This window comes from Mustelus asterias, unplaced genomic scaffold, assembly GCF_964213995.1.
Source record: "Mustelus asterias unplaced genomic scaffold, sMusAst1.hap1.1 HAP1_SCAFFOLD_348, whole genome shotgun sequence".
Taxonomy (NCBI): Eukaryota; Metazoa; Chordata; class Chondrichthyes; order Carcharhiniformes; family Triakidae; genus Mustelus; species Mustelus asterias.
Genome location: NW_027590307.1, coordinates 1 through 21,833, shown reverse-complemented (window position 1 = coordinate 21,833; position 21,833 = coordinate 1). Strand labels below are relative to the sequence as shown.

General features: G+C 49.2%; 1 protein-coding gene across 1 annotated transcript; it reads right to left on the bottom strand.

Annotated features, from left to right (window-relative positions):
- Window positions 1–232: 232 nt before the first annotated feature.
- On the bottom strand, window positions 233–21,135 carry LOC144486462 (nectin-4-like). Its single transcript, XM_078204496.1, has 8 exons — window positions 20,701–21,135; window positions 13,107–13,406; window positions 11,931–12,048; window positions 9,339–9,490; window positions 8,297–8,444; window positions 3,399–3,507; window positions 2,905–3,231; window positions 233–595 (listed from the first exon to the last, which is right to left on the bottom strand). Exons 1-8 carry the CDS (start codon window positions 21,131–21,133, stop codon window positions 398–400), a joined length of 1,785 nt encoding a protein of 594 aa, XP_078060622.1. The 5' UTR covers window positions 21,134–21,135; the 3' UTR covers window positions 233–397.
- Window positions 21,136–21,833: the final 698 nt, after the last annotated feature.

Genomic DNA, 21,833 nt, shown 5'->3' with positions numbered 1-21,833 from the left:
TCACCAGGAAGCAGGAGCCTGACATGGAGGGTAAGGGAGTCTGTGGGTGGAGGGTGCGGAGTTTGGATTGGGGATCGAAAACAATGGCTTCGGCCTTCCCAATATTAACCCGGGGGGGATTCCTGCTTATGCCGGACTGGTTGGTTCGTAATGGCGGCAGTTGTTGGGAGAGTTGGTGAGGTGGAGCCGGGGAGGGTCAGTGTACATGTGAAAACTAAAGCAGCGCCTTGGGATGATGGTGCTGAGGGACAGCACATCGATGGGACAGAGGAGGGAAGGGGATAAGAGTCACTGAGTCACTCCCGACAGGTACTGTGTAGATGGGGTGTGTCCCGCTCCCCGATCCTGCACACATCCTGGATAAGAGGGCAGGATTCACCACTCCTCAATGGGACATTCAGACGCAGTGCTCTCTCCTGGCGATGTAGATTCCATTGCCAGTAGGTTTGGCACGCAGAGTTCCATTGTGTGGATAGAAGTGACCCATGGCAGCCTGGATCGACTGCTGCTGCTCCATCACCTCCTCATCTTCATCCGTCTGAGAGTCTGGTACCGAGGGCGAGGGGGTCAGATTCTGGCTTGAGAGAACCTCTACCTGTCAGAGAGAGAGACAGAGAGAGAGACAGAGAGACAGAGAGAGTCAGAGAGAGAGAGCCAGAGAGAGAGCCAGAGAGAGAGACAGAGAGAGAGAGTCAGAGAGAGAGTCAGAGAGAGAGAGAGAGCCAGAGAGAGAGACAGAGAGAGGCAGAGAGAGAGACAGAGAGAGAGACAGAGAGAGAGACAGAGAGACAGAGAGAGAGACTCAGAGAGAGAGAGAGACAGAGAGAGAGACTCAGAGAGAGAGAGTCAGAGAGAGAGAGTCAGAGAGAGAGAGAGAGACAGAGAGAGAGAGACAGAGAGAGAGACAGAGAGAGAGACAGAGAGAGAGAGAGACAGAGAGAGAGACAGAGAGAGAGACAGAGAGAGAGACAGAGAGACAGAGAGAGAGAGAGACAGAGAGAGAGAGACACACACAGAGAGAGAGAGAGACAGACAGAGAGAAAGAGAGACAGAGAGAAAGACAGACAAGTAGAGAGAGACAGAGAGAGAGAGAGAAAGAGAGAGACAGGGAGAGCGAGGGAGAGAGACAGTGAGAGAGAGAGCGAGATGGGGAGAGAGAGATAGAGAGTGAGACAGGGAGGGAGAGAGATATAGAGAGAGAGAGACAAAGAGGGAAAGAGAGAGAGAGAGAGACCAAGAGAGACCAAGAGAGAGAGAGACAAAAACAGAGAGAGAAAGACAGAGAGAGAGATAAAGGCAAAAAGAGAAAAAGAGAGAGAGATAGAGAGATAAAGGGAGCAACAGTACAAACAAACAGAGAGAAAAAGACAGGAAGAGAGAGACAGAGTGGAACATGAGATAGGCAGAGGAGAGGGAAGGGCAGAGAGAGTGAGGAAGAGGCAGCAAATAAGACGGAGAGACAGTGTGAAAGAGAGACAGAGAGAGAGAAAGAACAAATCATCGATTAGAATCAAACCTGATGCAAATGTTGAGGATATTTTCAAATTAATTGTATCTAATCCCGTGCTGTACCTGTTCTGGGAGTGTTTGATGGGGACGGTGTAGAGGGAGCTTTACTCTGTATCTAACCCGGTGCTGTTCCTGTCCTGGGAGTGTTTGATGGGGACAGAGTAGAGGGAGATTTACTCTGTATCTAACCCCGTGCTGTACCTGTCCTGGGAGTGTTTGATGGGTCAGTGTAGAGGGAGATTTACTCTGTATCTAACCCCGTGCTGTACCTGTCCTGGGAGTGTTTGATGGGGGACAGTGTAGAGGGAGGTTTACTCTGTATCTAACCCCGTGCTGTACCTGTCCTGGGAGTGTTTGATGGGGACAGTGTAGAGGGAGATTTACTCTGTATCTAACCCCGTGCTGTACCTGTCCTGGGAGTGTTTGATGGGTCAGTGTAGAGGGAGATTTACTCTGTATCTAACCCCGTGCTGTACCTGTCCTGGGAGTGTTTGATGGGGGACAGTGTAGAGGGAGGTTTACTCTGTATCTAACCCCGTGCTGTACCTGTCCTGGGAGTGTTTGATGGGGACAGTGTAGAGGGAGGTTTACTCTGTATCTAACCCCGTGCTGTACCTGGCCTGGGAGTGTTTGATGGGGGACAGTGTAGAGGGAGCTTTACTCTGTATCTAACCCCGTGCTGTACCTGTCCTGGGAGTGTTTGATGGGGACAGTGTCGAGGGAGCTTTACTCTGTATCTAACCCTGTCTTGTACCTGTCCTGGGAGTGTTTGATGGGGACAGTGTAGAGGGAGATTTACTCTGTATCTAACCCCGTGCTGTACCTGTCCTGGGAGTGTTTGATGGGGGACAGTGTAGAGGGAGGTTTACTCTGTATCTAACCCCGTGCTGTACCTGTCCTGGGAGTGTTTGATGGGGACAGTGTAGAGGGAGGTTTACTCTGTATCTAACCCCGTGCTGTCCCTGTCCTGGGAGTGTTTGATGGGGACAGTGTAGAGGGTGCTTTACTCTGTATCTAACCCCGTGCTGTACCTGTCCTGGGAGTGTTTGATGGGGACAGTGTAGAGGGTGCTTTACTCTGTATCTAACCCCGTGCTGTACCTGTCCTGGGAGTGTTTGATGGGGACAGTGTAGAGGGAGATTTACTCTGTATCTAACCCCGTGCTGTCCCTGTCCTGGGAGTGTTTGATGGGGACAGTGTAGAGGGTGATTTACTCTGTATCTAACCCCGTGCTGTACCTGTCCTGGGAGTGTTTGATGGGGACAGTGTAGAGGGAGCTTTACTCTGTATCTAACCCCGTGCTGTACCTGTCCTGGGAGTGTTTGATGGGGACAGTGTCGAGGGAGCTTTACTCTGTATCTAACCCACACAGGCCCTGACAAGCAGGTTTCTTACCTCTTCTGGAGTCCCTGTCATGTCCCTCATGTTGTCTCTATGGTTGCTCAGTGGGATGGGAGGTGGAAGTATCCTTTGGCCCATCAGCCTCTCTCGCCCGCTGTACCGCAGGCTGTTATTCAGGCTGTAGCGAAAGTTCCCAAACTGGTAATTCGGGACCATGGGGTTCTCACTTGTTGTCGACCTCAGGCTGTAGCGATGGCTGCCAAAGGCTGGAGGAGGGAATGTGATCTCTCCGTTGGGGCACTGCAGGTCCCGGGTGCTGTTCCTGAGTTGCTGCTGTGTGCCCGTCACCTGGGCCTCTTGGAGGATCGGCTCCTGCTCCAGCTGCACGAAACGGAAGAAGGGAGAGACGTCAAAATTGAGGCCAAGGCTTTGGGCCTAATTCCAGGGAGCAAAGACAAATCCTTCCTTCCCCTCATTGCCATGACCCCTCACACATCACCCCAATCCTAGCGCAGCCCTTCTTCCGCCGCGAATGCTCTTCAACTCACATCGTTCTCCCGACTCCCGCCTCCGTCTTGAAGCCTGGCATCTACTGAGGCGGACATGGAATTACACCTGCGGATAGAGGGCTGTCGGGACATGGTGGAGATCTCCTCCCTGGAAAAGAAACAGGCACCAGTCTGAGTCTATGATTGAGTATCAACTGCACATCACATCTCCCACAGCCACTTCCCATTCCATCCATTAATCCATTCGGATACAAACACTCCCCACAATCCCAGACAGGCCCTATCCCCATAACCCCATTTACCCTAGCTACTCCCCTGACACTGAGGGGAAATTTAGCATGGCCAATCCACCTAACCCACACATCTTTGGACTGTGGGAGGAAACCGGAGCACCCGGAGGAAGCCCACGCAGGTTCTGCATAGACAGTGACCCAAGAAGGGTTAAGAACCTGGGCCCCTGGCGCTGTGAGGCAGCAGTGCTAACCACTGTGAGGCAGCAGTGCTAACCACTGTGCCACCGTGTCGCCAAACATTCCCACTCTTTTCAAATACAAACATTTCCTTCCTCAAGTCCAATGTAAACATCCGTCTACTCAGATCAAACACATTAATGTCTCCATTCAATTCATTTGAAAGATCTCTGCTTCCAACTCAAATGCAAATTCTTTGTACCAAGGCACTACTTCACAACACCAGGCAGCGACCATTCGTGACATCAAACCCACTGCATGCTCTTTGCACAAATGTTGCAATTAATTGCACCCGCCCTGTTCTTCCAGCAACATATCACCCTTTAAACATTCCTCTCATTCCCTTTTGAATGATGCAATTGAGTCAGCGTCTTCCTGACCAGAACAAGAAGTCTCACAACACCAGGTTAAAGTCCAACAGGTTCATTTGGAATCACGAGCTTTCGGAGCCTCAGCTGATGAAGGAGCAGCGCTCCGAAAGCTCGTGATTCCAAATAAACCAATTGGACTTTGCCTCGGTGTTGTGAAACTTCTTACTGTGCCCACCCCGGTCTAACACCGGCATCTCCACATCATGGCTTCTCTATTAACAGTATGCTTTGTCTGTATAGTGCGCAAGAAACAATACTTTTCACTGTATAATAACACGTGACAATAATGAATCAAATCAATTCAAATCATTCACTCCCACTGTACACAATCCCAATGGACCCAAACCCCTTCTCATTCACTCCCACTGTACACAATCCCAATGGACCCAAACCCCTTCCCATTCACTCCCACTGTACACAATCCCAATGGACCCAAACCCCTTCCCATTCACTCCCACTGTACACAATCCCAATGGACCCAAACCCCTTCCCATTCACTCCCACTGTACACAATCCCAATGGACCCAAACCCCTTCCCATTCACTCCCACTGTACACAATCCCAATGGACCCAAACCCCTTCCCATTCACTCCCACTGTACACAATCCCAATGGACCCAAACCCCTTCCCATCCACTCCCACTGTACACAATCCCAATGGATCCAAACCCCTTCCCATTCACTCCCACTGTACACAATCCCAATTGAACCAAATCCCTTCCCATTCACACGCATTGGACACAATCCCAATGGACCCAAACCCTTTCCCATTCATTCCCACTGTACACAATCCCAATCAACAAAACCCCTTCCCATTCGCTCCCACTGTACACAATCCCAATGGACCCAAACCCCTTCCCATTCACTCCCACTGTACACAATCCCAATGGACCCAAATCCCTTCCCATTCACTCCTATTGTACACAATCCAAATGGACCCAATCCCCATCCCACTCACTCTCACTGTACACAATTCCAATGGACCCAAACCCCTTCCCATTCATTCCCACTGTGCACAATCCTAATGGACCCAATCCCCATCCCACTCACTCTCACTGTACACAATCCCAATGAACCCAAACCCCTTCCCATTCATTCCCACTGTGCACAATCCTAATGGACTCAATCCCCTTCCCATTCACTCCCACTGTACACAATCCCAATGGACCCAAACCCCTTCCCAGTCACTCCCACTATACACAATCCCAATGGATTCAAACCCCTTCCCATTCACTCCCACTGTACACAATCCCAATGGATCCAAACCCCTTCTCATTCACTCCCACTGTACACAATCCCAATGGACCCAAACCCCTTCCCATTCACTCCCACTGTACACAATCCCAATGGACCCAAACCCCTTCCCATTCACTCCCACTGTGCACAATCCCAATGGACCCAAACCCCTTCCCATTCACTCCCACTGTACACAATCCCAATGGACCCAAACCCCTTCCCATTCACTCCCACTGTACACAATCCCAATGGACCCAAACCCCTTCCCATTCACTCCCACTGTGCACAATCCCAATGGACCCAAACCCCTTCCCATTCACTCCCACTGTGCACAATCCCAATGGACCCAAACCCCTTCCCCGATAAAAGCGAGCATTGTATGGTTTGTCCACACATTGCACAGTGAGGATGACAGCCCAGAGGTGAGGAATGAAGATATCATAAGAACTAGGAGCAGGAGTAGGCCATCTGGCCCCTCAAGCCTGCTCCATCATTCAATAAGATCATGGCTGATCTTTTCGTGGACTCAGCTCCACTTAGAATAGAATCATAGAAACCCTACAGTGCAGAAAGAGGCCATTTGGCCCATTGAGTCTGCACCGACCACAATCCCACCCAGGCCCTACCCCCTTATCCCTACATATTTACCCGCTAATCCCTCTAACCTACGCATCTCAGGACACTAAGGGGCAATTTTAGCATGGCCAATCAACCTAACCCGCACATCTTTGGACTGTGGGAGGAAACCGGAGCACCCGGAGGAAACCCACACAGACACGAGGAGAATGTGCAAACTCCACACAGACAGTGACCCAAGCCGGGAATCGAACCCAGGTCCCTGGAGCTGTGAAGCAGCAGTGCTAACCACTGTGCTACCGTGCCGCCCTTAACCACTGCGCTACCGTGCCGCCCATTTGTGCTGTCTATTTACCCGTCCGTTCACCATAACCCTTAATTCCTTTACTGTTCAAAAATGTATCTATCCTTGCCTTAAAAACATTCAATGAGGCAGCCTCAACTGCTTCACTGGGCAGAGAATTCCACAGATTCACAACCCTTTGTGTGAAGAAGTTCCTCCTCAATTCAGTCCTAAATCTGCTTCCCCTTATTTTGAAGCTATGCCCCATAGTTCTAATTTCACCCGCCAGTGGATACAACTTCCCTGCTTCTATCTTATCTATTCCCTTCATAATCTTATATGTTTCTATAAGATCTCCTCTCATTCTTCTGAATTCCAATGAGTATAGCCGCAGTCTACTCAGTCTCTCCTCATAAACCAACCCTCTCAACTCCGGAATCAACCTAGTGAATCTCCTCTGCACTCCCTCCAGTGCCAGTATATCCTTTCTCAAGTAAGGAGACCAAAACTGTACACAGTACTCCAGGTGTGGCCTCATCAGCACCTTATACAGCTGCAACATAACCTCGCTGTTTTTAAACTCCATCCCTCTAGCAATGAAGGACAAAATTCCATTTGCCGTCTACTGGGCGGCACGGTAGCGCAGTGGTTAAGGGCGGCACGGTAGCACAGTGGTTAGCACTGCTGCTTCACAGCTCCAGGGACCTGGGTTCGATTCCCGGCTCGGGTCACTGTCTGTGTGGAGTTTGCACATTCTCCCCGTGTCTGCGTGGGTTTCCTCCGGGTGCTCTGGATTCCTCCCACAGTCCAAAGATGTGCGGGTTAGGTTGATTGGCCATGCTAAAAGTGTCCTGAGATGCGTAGCTTAGAGGATTAGTGGGTAAAATATGTAGGGATAAGAGGGTAGGGCCTGGGTGGGATTGCGGTCAGTGCAGACTTGATGGGCCAAATGGCCTCTTTCTGCACTGTAGGGTTTCTATGATTCTTAATTACCTGCTGCACCTGTAAACCAACTCCTTGAGATTCTTGCACAAGGACACCCAGGTCCCTCTGCACAGCAGCGTGCCGCAATTTTTTACCATTTAAATAATAGTCCATTTTGCTGTTATTCCTACCAAAATGGATGACCTCACATTTACCAACATTCTTCTCCATCTGCCAAACCCTCGCCCCACTCACTTAGACTATCGATATCCCTTTGCAGACTTTCAGCATCCTCTGCACACTTTGTTCTGCCACCATCTTAGTGTCATCTGCGAATTTTGACACACGACACTTGGTCTCCAACTCCAAATCATCTATGCAAATCGTAAACAATTGCGGTCCCAACACTGATCCCTGAGGCACACCACTAGTCACTGATCGCCAACCAGAAAAACACCCATTTACCCCCACTCTTTGCTTTCTGTTAGTTAGCCAATCCTCTATCCATGCTAATACATTACCCGTAACACCCTGCACCTTTATCTTATGTAGCAGTCTTTGGTGCGGCACCTTGTCAAATGCCTTCTGGAAATCCAGATGCACCACATCCACAGGTTCCCCATTGTCCACTGCACATGTAATGTTCTCAAAGAATTCCACCAAATTAGTCAAACATGACCTGCCCTTCATGAATCCATGCTGCATCTTACCAATGGGACAATTTATGTCCAGATGTCTCACTATTTCTTCCTTGATGATAGATTCAAGCATTTTCCCTACTACAGAAGTTAAACTAACCGGCCTATAGTTACCCGCCTTTTGTCTATCTCCTTTTTTAAACAGTGGTGTCACATTTGCTGTTTTCCAATCTGCGGGAATCACCCCAGAGTCCAGTGAATTTTGGAAATTGCCACGAGTGTATTTGCTATTTCTCCCGCCATCTCTTTTAGTACCTTATATCATGCAGCAGACTTTCCAGTGAAAGTGAGAAAGGCCTGAGAGGCTGATAGGTCTCTTCCTGTACCAGCTCGAAAGGGGCATTTCTGTTCGGAAGGCTGGGTAATAAATGGGTGCTTACAGTTTGAACACCATCTCCTGAGTCTTCTTTTTATGGTAACGGTTCACAGCAACAACGGCCACTACCAGAGTGATGAGCAAAATCAGTCCCACCGCACCAATGGCTATGAATGCCATGGAGAGCATGCTCACATTGCCCTCCTTGGTATCTGGGGAATAGAAAGAAAGAGAGAGAATCATAAATAGTGACAGCACAGGGATACTGAGTAAGGTTCTTCTACACTGTCCCCATCAAACACTCCCAGGACAGGTACAGCATGGGGTTAGATACAGAGTAAAGCTCCCTCTACACTGTCCACATCAAACACTCCCAGGACAGGTACAGCACGGGGTTAGATACAGAGTAAAGCTCCCTCTACACTGTCCTCATCAAAACACTCCCAGGACAGGTACAGCACGGGGTTAGATACAGAGTAAAGCTCCCTCTACACTGTTCCCATCAAACACAGTACGAAGTCTCACAACACCAGGTTAAAGTCCAACAGGTTTATTTGGTAGCACAAGCCACAAGCTTTCGGAGCACTGCCCCTTCATCAGGTGAGTGGGAGTTGTGTTCACAAACAGGGCACATATAGACACAAACTCAATTTACAAGGTAATGGTTGGAATGCGAGTCTTTAGCCTGGTGTTGTGAGACATCTTACTGTGTTTACCCCAGTCCAACGCCAGCCTCCACATCATGCCTATCAAACACTCCCAGGACAGGTACAGCACGGGGTTTGATACAGAGTAAATCTCCCTCTACACTGTCCCCATCAAACACTCCCAGGACAGGTACAGCAGGGGGATAGATAGAGAGTAAAGCTCCCTCTACACTGTCCCCATCAAACACTCCCAGGACAGGTACAGCACGGGGTTAGATACAGAGTAAAGCTCCCTCTACACTGTCCCCATCAAACACTCCCAGGACAGGTACAGCACGGGGTTAGATACAGAGTAAAGCTCCCTCTACACTGTCCCCATCAAACACTCCTAGGACAAATTAAATGGTAAATGATAGTTGGTCTCTGATGGATTTGCAGGGCTCTAGTATTGGAACTCACCAGCTATTTTGATGTCAGTTTGTCCAGTTCTGCCCCCAATCGTATTGGTGGCTTCACAAACATAGGTTCCAGCATCTTCGATGGAAAGTGGGCCACGAAACATCAGTTTGTTCCCCAGGGTTAGGCTGTTGTTGGGTAATGAACCTTCCATTCTAATTGGCATTACCAAGGGAGCAGAAATGTAAATAATTACACAGCTTTCCAACCGTGAACTCCTCATTCACTCCCACTATTCACAATCCCAATGGAACCAAATCTCTTCCCATTCACTCCCACTGTACACAATCCCAATGGGCCCAAATCTCTTCCCATTCACTCCCACTGTACACAATCCCAGTGGACCGAAATCCCTTCGCATTCACTCCCACCATTCGCAATCCCAATGGAACCAAATCTCTTCCCATTCATTCCCACTGTACACAATCCCAGTGGACCCAAATCCCTTTCCATTCATTCCCACCGTACAAAATCCCAATGAACCCAAACTCTTTCCTATTCACTTCCACTGTACATAATCCCTATGGACCCAAACTCCTTCCCATTCACTCCCACTGTACACAATCCCAATGGAACAAAATCCCTCCCCATTCACTCCAACTGTACACAATCCCAATGGACCCAAACCCCTTCCCATTCACTCCCACTGGACACAATCCCAATGGACCCAAACCTTTCCCATTCACTTCCACTATACACAATCCCAATGGACCCAAACCCCTTCCCATCCACTCCCACTGCACACAATCCCAATGGGCCCAAACCCCTTCCCATTCACTCCCACGGGACAAATTCCCAATGGACTCAAACCCTTCCCATTCACTCTCACTGCACACAATCCCAATGGACCTAAACCCCTTCCCATTGACTCCCGCCGAACAAAATCCCAATGGAAACAAACACCTTCCCATTCACTCCCACTGTACACAATCCCAATGGACCCAAACCCCTTCCCATTCACTCCCACTGTACACAATCCCAATGAACCCAAACCCCTTCCCATTCACTCCCACTGTACACAATCCCAATGGACCCAAACCCCTTCCCATTCACTCCCACTGTACACAATCCCAATGAACCCAAACCCCTTCCCATTCACTCCCATTGTACACAATCCCAATGGACCCAAACCCCTTCCCATTCACTCCCACTGTACACAATCCCAATGGACCCAAACCTTTCCCATTCACTTCCACTATACACAATCCCAATGGACCCAAACCCCTTCCCATCCACTCCCACTGCACACAATCCCAATGGGCCCAAACCCCTTCCCATTCACTCCCACGGGACAAATTCCCAATGGACTCAAACCCTTCCCATTCACTCCCACTGTACACAATCCCAAAGGACCCAAACCCCTTCCCATTCACTCTCACTGCACACAATCCCAATGAACCCAAACCCCTTCCCATTCACTCCCACTGTACACAATCCCAATGGACCCAAACCCCTTCCCATTCACTCCCACTGTACACAATCCCAATGAACCCAAACCCCTTCCCATTCACTCCCACTGTACACAATCCCAATGGACCCAAACCCCTTCCCATTCACTCCCACTGTACACAATCCCAATGGACCCAAACCTTTCCCATTCACTTCCACTATACACAATCCCAATGGACCCAAACCCCTTCCCATCCACTCCCACTGCACACAATCCCAATGGGCCCAAACCCCTTCCCATTCACTCCCACGGGACAAATTCCCAATGGACTCAAACCCTTCCCATTCACTCCCACTGTACACAATCCCAAAGGACCCAAACCCCTTCCCATTCACTCTCACTGCACACAATCCCAATGGACCCAAACCCCTTCCCATTGACTCCCGCCGAACAAAATCCCAATGGAAACAAACCCCTTCCCATTCATTCCCACTGTACACAATCCCAATGGACCCAAACCCCTTCCCATTCACTCCCACGGTGCACAATCCCAATGGACCCAAACCCCTTCCCATTCACTCCCACTGTACACAATCCCAATGAACCCAAACCCCTTCCCATTCACTCCCACTGTACACAATCCCAATGGACCCAAACCTCTTCCCATTCACTCCCACTGTACACAATCCCAATGAACCCAAACCCCTTCCCATTCACTCCCACTGTACACAATCCCAATGGACCCAAACCTCTTCCCATTCACTCCCACTGTACACAATCCCAATGAACCCAAACCTTTCCCATTCACTCCCACGGTGCACAATCCCAATGGACCCAAACCTCTTCTCATTCACTCCCACTGTACACAATCCCAATGGACCCAAACCCCTTCCCATTCACTCCCACTGTACACAATCCCAATGGACCCAAACCTTTCCCATTCACTCCCACGGTGCACAATCCCAATGGACCCAAACCTCTTCCCATTCACTCCCACTGTGCACAATCCCAATGGACCCAAACCTTTCCCATTCATTCCCACTGCACACAATCCCAATGAACCCAAACCTTTCCCATTCACTCCCACGGTGCACAATGCCAATGGACCCAAACCCCTTCCCATTCACTCCCACGGTGCACAATGCCAATGGACCCAAACCCCTTCCCATTCACTCCCACGGTGCACAATGCCAAAGCATAATCACCTTTTCCAAACAAAGCCATTGGCTGGAGGATTCCCATTTTCCTCACAGGTAAGTTCAACCTTTTCCATGCCCACATACCAATCCTTGGAGGATTTGTGGATCGTGACTTCTGGAACATCTTGGGGAAGGAAAGTTTGGAGATTTGTCACATCATGAAATAATAGTGTGGACGTATCTCAACACTTATACCCACGCTCCCCCCCACCCTCCCCCCCACCACACCCCAATTATATTAGATACAGAGTAAATCTTCCTCCACACTGTCCCCATCAAGCATTCCCAGGACAGGTACAGCACGGGGTTAGATAGAGGGTAAATCTTCCTCCACACTGTCCCCATCAAACACTCCCAGGACAGGTACAGCACGGGGTTAGATACAGAGTAAAGCTCCCTCTACACTGTCCCCATCAAGCATTCCCAGGACAGGTACAGCACGGGGTTAGATACAGAGTAAAGCTCCCTCTACACTGTCCCCATCAAACACTCCCAGGACAGGGACAGCACGGGGTTAGATACAGAGAAAAGGTCCCACTACACTGTCCCCATCAAACACTCCCAGGACAGGTACAGCACGGGGTTAGATACAGAGTAAAGCTCCCTCTACACTGTCCCCATCAAACACTCCCAGGACAGGTACAGCACGGGGTTAGATACAGAGTAAAGCTCCCTCTACACTGTCCCCATCAAGCATTCCCAGGACAGGTACAGCATGGGGTTAGATACAGAGTAAAGCTCCCTCTACACTGTCCCCATCAAGCATTCCCAGGACAGGTACAGCACGGGGTTAGATACAGAGTAAAGCTCCCTCTACACTGTCCCCATCAAACACTCCCAGGACAGGTACAGCACGGGGTTAGATACAGAGTAAAGCTCCCTCTACACTGTCCCCATCAAGCATTCCCAGGACAGGTACAGCACAGGGTTAGATACAGAGTAAACCTCCCTCTACACTGTCCCCATCAAACATTCCCAGGACAGGTACAGCACAGGGTTAGATACAGAGTAAACCTCCCTCTACACTGTCCCCATCAAACACTCCCAGGGCAGGTACAGCACGGGGTAGATACAGAGTAAAGCTCCCTCTACACTGTCCCCATCAAACACTCCCAGGACAGGAACAGCACGGGGTTAGATACAGAGTCAAGCTCCCACGACAGTGTGCTCTGTTATACTCACAGTGTACACTCAGTTGAAGATCAATGCGGGCTGGCTTTGGGAATGTGGAATGACTGACCAGACACGAGAGTTTGTGACCCTCCATCTCCCTGACTGGGTCCAGGTAGAAGTTGCTGCTGATGGTCGATGTTCCATCCGCATTCCTGATGATGTCCTCCTCCTGTTCTCCAGGCACATCGTGTTCCCAGCTGACTGTCGCTGGCGGAAGGCTACCCTTGGCAATGCAGGTGGCAGCTAATGCTCGTCTGTCACCCTCCAGCAAGGCCCGGGAACCAGGCACGATGGAGACCTCCGGGGGCACTGTTCAGAGGAAGGGAGATGATGGGAGCAAGGGAAGGGGAGAGAGGAGTGAAGGAGGGAGGGGGAGGAGAGAAGAGGGTGGCAGAAAGGAGTGAAGGAGGGAGAGGGAAATAGAGAGGAAGCGCATGGGTGTGAGAGGTGGAGAGAGAAGCGAGGGGTGAAGAGAGACGGATGGGAGAAGAAAGAAAGGCGGGAGATGGAGGTTAGGTAAGGAGGAGGGAGAGAGACAGGAAGGAACATGGGAGAGAGGGATGGACAGATATGGAGAGGTACAAAAGGGCCAGAGGTTGGTGGGAAAGATGGAGAGATAGTGTGAGAGAGAAAACAAATAAGAAGAGTGGAGAGAGAGGGAGAGAAGAGAGAGAGAAGGGGAGCAAGGAGGGAGAGAGGAGAAAGGGGGGAGAGTGGAAGGCAGCAGTCAAAAGTGAGGGAGAGGAGAGAAAGGGAGGGATTGAATGGAGAGAGAGAGAGAGGGATGGTGAGAATGAGGGGGAGATTTGGAGAGAGGTGGAGAGAGATAAAGCCAGGGAGATGGAAGAAGGGAATAGATGAGAGATCAATGGGGAGAGGTGGAGGTAGAGATGGAGTGAAGGAGGGGAAGGGGAAAGGAAAAATGGAGTGAGGGAGCAGGATGAGAGGGTGAATTGAGAGAGGGAAGAAGAGAAACAAGGAGGGCAAGGGAGGGAGAGTGAGACACAAGAGGACATATTGAGCAAAAGAATGAGACACAACATTGTCAGTGGTAGAACTTGTAATGGGGAGGGAGCGATGGACCTCGGTTAGTGCGTAGAGACTGGAGAAGTTGGGATTTTTCCTTAGTTTAATAGCGTTCAAAATCACTGTGTAGAAATTGTTTCTGGTGGTGGGGAGCGTTAGTAACCAGTGGATTTAAATTAAGTGGCAAACAAATGAAGATTGGCACTGAGGACAACTTTTACACAGCAATATACAGGTCATCTAGTGACTGGGTATCCGGTATTCCCTCCTGGGCCCGGATATCTTGTCCCTGTAGTTTTAGCGGCTGCATTAAAGTTTGGGGCTTTCATCTCGACACGGCTTGTATTGTGATCTTGCACAGGTGCCAATCTGATGTAAACTGGCATGGTGGCAGCGTTGAAGCAAATTGGTGACTTTATTTGGCACTTGTGCTCGGATAGCGATTATCTGTTTAGTCCACACTACTTGGGGACTACAACAGTGGGAGGCCGGCCCTCAAGAGGTGAAGTTGACTGTGGAATACTTCAAACAACAAAAGAACAAAGAACAGTACAGCACAGGAACAGGCCCTTTGGTCTCCAAGCCTGCGTCGATCACGGTGCCTGTCTAAACTAAAACCGTGTGCACTTACAGAGTCCGTATCCTTCCATTCCCATCCTATTCATGTATTTGTCTAATTGCCCCTTAAATGCTGCTATCGTACCTGCTCCCACCACCTCCCCCAGGCAGTGCGTTCCAGACATTCACCACCCTTTGAGACGTGAAGGCTCAGTTAGGGCGCTTGAGAGTTACAAGTTAGCCAGGAAGGACCTGAAGAGAGAGCTAAGAAAAGCCAGGAGGGGACATGAGAAGTCTTTGGCAGGTAAGATCAAGGAAAACCCTAAAGCTTTCTATAGGTATGTCAGGAGTAAAGGGTAAGACTAGGGCCAGTCAAGGACAGCCGTGGGAAGTTGTGTGTGGAGTCCGAAGAGATAGGAGAGGCGCTAAATGAATATTTTTCGTCAGTATTCACACTGGAGAGGGACAGTGTTGTCGAAGAGAATACTGAGATACAGGCTATTGGACTAGACGGGATTGAGGTTCATAAAGAGGTGTTAGCAATTCTGGAAAGTGTGAAAATAGATAAGTCCCCTGGGCCGGATGGGATTTATCCTGGGATTCTCTGGGAAGCTAGGGAGGAGATTGCAGAGCCTTTGGCTTTGATCTTTATGTCATCATTGTCGACAGGAATAGAGCCAGAAGACCCTGGAGGATAGCAAATGTTGTCCCCTTGTTCAAGAAGGGGAGTAGGGACAACCCTGGTAATTATAGACCGGTGAGCCTTACTTCTGTTGTGGGCAAAGTTTTGGAAAGGATTATAAGAGATAGGATTTATAATCAACTAGAAAGGAATAATTTGATTAGGGATAGTCAACACGGTTTTGTGAAGGATAGGTTGTGCCTCACAAACCTTATTGAGTTCTTTGAGAAGGTGACCAAAGAGGTGGATGAGGGTAAAGCAGTTGATGTGGTGTATATGGATTTCAGTAAAGCGTTTGATAAGGTTCCCCACGGTAAGCTATTGCAGAAAATACGGACACATGGGATTGAGGGTGATTTAGTGGTTTGGATCAGGAATTGGCTAGCTGTAAGAAGACAGAGGGTGGTGGTTGATGGGAAATGTTCATCCTGGAGTTCAGTTACTAGTGGTGTACCGCAAGGATCTGATTTGGGGCCACTGCTGTTTGTCATTTTTATTAATGACCTGGATGAGGGCGTGGAGGGATGGATTAGTAAATTTGCAGATGACACTAAAGTCGGTGGAGTTGTGGACAGTGCGGAAGGATGTTGCAACTTACAGAGGGACATAGATAAGCTGCAGAGCTGGGCTGAGAGGTGGCAAATGGAGTTTAATGCGGAAAAGTGTGAGGTGATTCACTTTGGAAGGAGTAACAGGAATACAGGGTACTGGGCTAATGGTAAGATACTTGGTAGTGTGGATGAGCAGAGAGATCTCGGTGTCCATGTGCATAGATCCCTGAAAGTTGGCACCCAGGTTGATAGGGTTGTTAAGAAGGCGTACGGTGTGTTAGCTTTTATTGGTAGAGGGATTGAGTTTCGGATCCATGATGTCATGTTGCAGCTGTACAAAACTCTGGTGTGGCCGCACTTGGAGTATTGCGTACAGTTCTGGTCGCCGTATTATAGGAAGGATGTGGAAGCATTGGAAAGGGTGCAGAGGAGATTTACCAGGATGTTGCCTGGTATGGTGGGAAGGTCTTATGAGGAAAGGCTGAGTGACTTGAGGCTGTTTTCGTTAGAGAGAAGAAGGTTAAGAGGTGACTTAATAGAGGCATACAAGATGATCAGAGGATTAGATAGGGTGGATAGTGAGAGCCTTTTTCCTCGGATGGTGATAGCTGGCACGAGGGGACATAGCTTTAAATTGAGGGGTGATAGATATAGGACAGATGTCAGAGGTAGATTCTTTACTCAGAGAGTAGTAAGGGTGTGGAATGCCCTGCCTGCAACAGTAGTGGACTCGTCAACATTAAGGGCATTTAAAGGGTCATTGGATAAACATATGGATGATATTGGAAGAGTAGATTAGATGGGCTTTAGATTGGTTTCACAGGTCAGCGCAACATCGAGGGCCGAAGGGCCTGTACTGCGCTGTAATGTTCTATGTAAAAAACTTACCTCGCACATCTCCTCTAAACTTTTCCCCACGCACCTTAAACCTATGTCCCCTAGCACGTGACTTTTTTACCCTAGGAAAGAACATCTGACTATCCACTCGATTCACACCACTCATAATCTTGTAAACCTCTATCAGGTCACCCCTCAACCTCCGTCATTCCAGTGAGGACAAACCTCTCCTTTTAGCTAATATCCTCCAGACCAGGCAACATCCTGGTAAACCTCTGCTGTACTTTCTCTAAAACGTCCACATCTTTCTTGAGTGGCGACTTCAGACCATCATTTCTCATGAAGGAGTCAGCTGGGGGTCTGTATGTGCGTGTGTGCGTGCCTGTGTGCGTGCCTTCCTGCGTGCGTGCCTGCGTGCGTGCATGGGGCGTGCGTGGGGCATGCGTGCGTGCGTGCGTGTGTGCATGCGTGCGTGCACGCATGCGTGCGTGCCTGGGGCGGGTGGACTTTTAGCTTGCCACAGCACCCACCGATGTTGGGCACAGCACTCAGCCACAGCCTTCGCTTAAGCCGGACATTGGCTCAACCACTCCATTGAGGGTGGCACAGTGGTTAATGCTGTTGCCTCAAGTGCCAGGGAACCGGGTTCAATTCCAGCCTTGGGTGACTGTGTGGAGTCTGCATGTTCTCCCCGTGTCTGCGTGGGTTTCCTCCGGGTGCTCTGCTTTCCTCCCACAGTCCAAAGATATGCGGGTTAGGTTGATTGGCCATGCTAAATTGCCCCTTAGTGTCAGGGGACTTAGGAGGGTAAATACGTGGCGTTACAGGAATAGGGCCTTGGTGGGATTGTTGTCAGTGCAGACTCAATTGGCCGAATGGCCTTCTTCTGTACTGTAGGAATTCTATAATTCTGAAAATCTGGAATTAGAACTCTAATCATCATAAAAGCCCATCTGGTTCAATAATGTCCCTTAGGGAAGGAAATCTGTCGTCCTTACCTGGTCTGGCCTACATTTGACTCCAAGGTGGTTGACCCTTCGCAGCCCCTTCTGAAACGGCCTAGCAAGCAACTCAGGGGCAATTAGAGACGGATTTCAGCCAGTGACACCCATATCTGATGAAAGAATATGGTGGAGGTGGAGGTGCCGGTGTTGGACTGGGGTGGGCACAGTAAGAAGTCTCACAATACCAGGTTAAAGTCCAACAGGTTTATTTGGAATCACGAGCTTTCGGAGCACCGCTCCTTCATCACTGAGGAAGGAGCAGCGCTCCAAAAGCTCGTGATTCCAAATAAACCTGGTATTGTGAGACTTCTTACTATGACAGAATAAAGTAGACAGGGAAGGCAGGAAAGACTTGTTTCCCTTGGCTGAGAGGGCAATTACCAGGGGGCATGGATTTAAAGTGATTGGTGGAAGGATTAGAGGAGACATGAGGAAAAATCCCTTCACCCAGAGGGTGCTGGGGTCTCGAATTCACTGCCTGGTTTGATGACTGAAACTCAACTCACTTTGAAGGTACCTGGATCTGCACCTTAAGCGTTGTGACCTGCGAGGCTACGGAGAAGGTGCTGGATTAAAATTAGTGGCTAGATTATTTTATCTCTTCCCTGGTGGGTACAGACCCAATGGGCTGAATGGCCTCTTTCTGCACCTTTGCTGGTTCTGTAGAGGATGCGGTTCAGACCTTTCTGGCAAAAGTCGACCAAACTAAATTAAACCAGCTAAAATAACAAGAGTTAGCCATCTTGAAGGGAAACTGCAATAAGCAAAAACAAACTGAAGGAAGCTTAACAAAAAAAATCAAACCAAGATGTGACAAGAGGCATCTATAAAACACCTAGTCCCCGGGTGTCCACCCACACGGAAAGCTCCACAGTGCCAGTGGACATCACATGCTCCCACTCCAGGGACACCCAGCTGCACATACAGACATGGTAGAGGGGCAGCCAGTCAGGCTGGATGACTCCTGAACCCTTCCCCGATTGCCCGCTTTGTCTGGACTGTTGATGGTAAGACCATAAGACATAGGAGCAGAATTAGGCCACTCGGCCCATCGAGTCTGCTCCGCCATTCAATCATGGCTGATATTTTTCTCATCCCCATTCTCCTGCGTTTTCCCCATAACCCCTGATCCCTTTATTAATCAAGAACCTATCTATCTCTGTCTTAAAGACACTCAATGACCCGGCCTCCACAGCTTTCTGCGGCAAAGAGTTTCACAGATTCACCACTCTGTGGCTGAAGAAATTCCTCATCTCACTTTTAAAGGTTGAGGTTGGTGAATTTGGCCAGACCCAGGACCAGGTTCACAAGGAATGCATCCTCCTTCCCTGCACCCCTCCACACCGTGTGACAATGTTGTCTGTATGTAATCATCTTTTTTTTAGGGGGCGTGGGGTTTCATGCGATAATCAGCACAAGGTGGATAGGTGACGTCCAGGTGAGAGAGAGAAAGATGTCACATGCTATACTTATCGCCCTCTGGTGGTTGGGAGTTCACCTGAGGCTGTGGACATTTTATCTCATTGTATAGTACTGTTGTTTTGCGAACGGTATTAAAAGATTTGACATTTTCATCTCAAAACTGTTTGTATTGTGCTCCTGTGTACATGCCAACATGAAAGTAAACATCCTGGCACAAAACATTCCTGTGATTTGGAATGCATTACCTGGAAGGCTGATGCAACCAGATTTAAGAGTAACATTCAAAGGGGCAGTTGGTTAAATATTTTCTCCAGCAATATGGGATGGAATGAGGAGGAGAGTGGGTCTCACTAGATAGCTTTATCAAAGGAAGCAGGACGGCTTGGGTGATGATTGTGTTTGAACTGAGTGGGTGAGTGTTTCTACAGGAACCCACTGGGACAATGTTTGTGTTTGAATTGGGTGGGTCAGAGTTTATACAGGAACACAGTGGAACAATGTTTGTGCTTGAATTGGGTGGGTCAGTGTTTATACAGGAACACACTGGAACAATGTTTGTGTTTGAATTGGGTGGGTCAGTGTTTATACAGGAACACAGTGGAACAATGTTTGTGTTTGAATTGGGTGGGTCAGTGTTTATACAGGAACACAGTGGAACAATGTTTGTGTTTGAATTGAGTGGGTCAGTGTTTATACAGGAACACAGTGGAACAATGTTTGTGTTTGAATTGGGTGGGTCAGTGTTTATACAGGAACACAGTGGAACAATGTTTGTGTTTGAATTGGGTGGGTGAGTGTTTCTACAGGAACACAGTGGAACAATGTTTGTGTTTGAATTGAGTGGGTCAGTGTTTATACAGGAACACAGTGGAACAATGTTTGTGTTTGAATTGAGTGGGTCAGTGTTTATACAGGAACACAGTGGAACAATGTTTGTGTTTGAATTGGGTGGGTCAGTGTTTATACAGGAACACAGTGGAACAATGTTTGTGTTTGAATTGGGTGGGTGAGTGTTTCTACAGGAACACACAGACACAATGTTTGTGTTTGAATTGAGTGGGTCAGTGTTTATACAGGAACACAGTGGAACAATGTTTGTGTTTGAATGGAGTGGGTCAGTTTTTATACAGGAACCCACTGGGACAATGTTTGTGTTTGAATTGAGTGGGTCAGTGTTTATACAGGAACACAGTGGAACAATGTTTGTGTTTGAATTGAGTGGGTCAGTGCTTATACAGGAACACAGTGGAACAATGTTTGTGTTTGAATTGAGTGGGTCAGTGCTTATACAGGAACACAGTGGAACAATGTTTGTGTTTGAATTGAGTGGGTCAGTGTTTATACAGGAACACAGTGGAACAATGTTTGTGTTTGAATTGGGTGGGTCAGTGTTTATACAGGAACACAGTGGAACAATGTTTGTGTTTGAATTGGGTGGAACGATATTGCATTTTAAAGCAGTGGAATGAGGATTGTATTCGAATTGAGCCCAAACAGCGGAAGTGCGCGACAGTGATGCATACCCAGGACGGTCAGCAAGGTCTCTTTTTCGAAGTTGCCCGATGGGAATGTGGCAATGGTGCAGCGGAAATGCCCGCCGTCGGTGGATATCACATCCTCGATGACCAGCGAGGCGTCGGGGTCGGAGGTCGTGACCTGGAAGTGCGCCCGTGTCCCATAGAAGTTGTGAGTGCGGATGCCATGGTCCTGGCTTCGGATGGCCACCATCTCCGGCCCCATATCCGTCATCTTGTCCCAGGTCACCTGTGTCACTTGTCCCTCCCCCAGAAAGCGACATGGCAGTGTGACCGCTCTACCCCGAATGGCCTGAATCTTCGGGTCCAAAGAAACTTCGGAACTGGAGACACCTGGAAGAGAGACAGAGAGAGAGGTGGAGACAGAAAGAGAGAATTGCGGAGAAAAATAGAGAAAATGGGCGGGGGCAGCCACAGACATAGAGTGGGAGATTGTTAGAGAGGAAGAGGGAGAGTGAGAAAGAAGCAGGTCAGAGAAAGGAGAGAGTGTGAGAGAATGCGAGAATAGTGGGTGAGAGGGAAAGTGAGAGAGAAGAGGGTGGAGGGAGAGAGAAGAGGGAGAGAGAGAGAGGGCGAGAGAGAGAGGGGGAGAGAGAGAGGGGGAGAGAGAGAGGGCAAGATAGAGGGGGAGAGAGAGAGAGAGGGCGAGAGAGAGGGGGAGAGAGAGAGGGCAAGAGAGAGGGGGAGAGAGAGGGCAAGAGAGAGGGGGAGAGAGAGGGGGAGAGAGAGGGGGAGAGAGAGGGGGAGAGAGAGGGGGAGAGAGGGGGAGAGAGAGGGGGAGAGAGAGGGGGAGAGAGAGGGGGAGAGAGAGGGGGAGAGAGAGAGAGGGCAAGAGAGAGGGGTAGAGAGAGAGAGGGCGAGAGAGAGGGGGAGAGAGAGAGAGGGCGAGAGAGAGAGGGCGAGAGAGAGAGAGGTGTTAATCGTTTTTCAAGATGGCCTTTCACTCTCTGGCCCCTGGCATTCCAATCTGGAACAACAATCTGAGGGTGTGTCTGCTTTCCAACCCAAAGTGATACTGGAGACGTGAATATACCTGTCAGTTCACTAACAGTGAAACTGAATTGTTATCCAAAGGACTGGAATTCACTCATTTCGAGTTGCCAATTTCACTGTCTGTCACT

What these genes read in the sequence shown, in the direction of transcription:
- LOC144486462 (XM_078204496.1), bottom strand. Translation starts at nt 21,133, where the DNA reads ATGTCTGTGGCTGCCCCCGCCCATTTTCTCTATTTTTCTCCGCAATTC. An exon ending in GACCTTGCTGACCGTCCTGG is followed by an intron (nt 13,407 to 20,700) that starts GTATGCATCACT and finishes TCCTCTGAACAG; the next exon opens with TGCCCCCGGAGGTCTCCATC. An exon ending in AACTGACATCAAAATAGCTG is followed by an intron (nt 8,445 to 9,338) that starts GTGAGTTCCAAT and finishes TCTATTCCCCAG; the next exon opens with ATACCAAGGAGGGCAATGTG.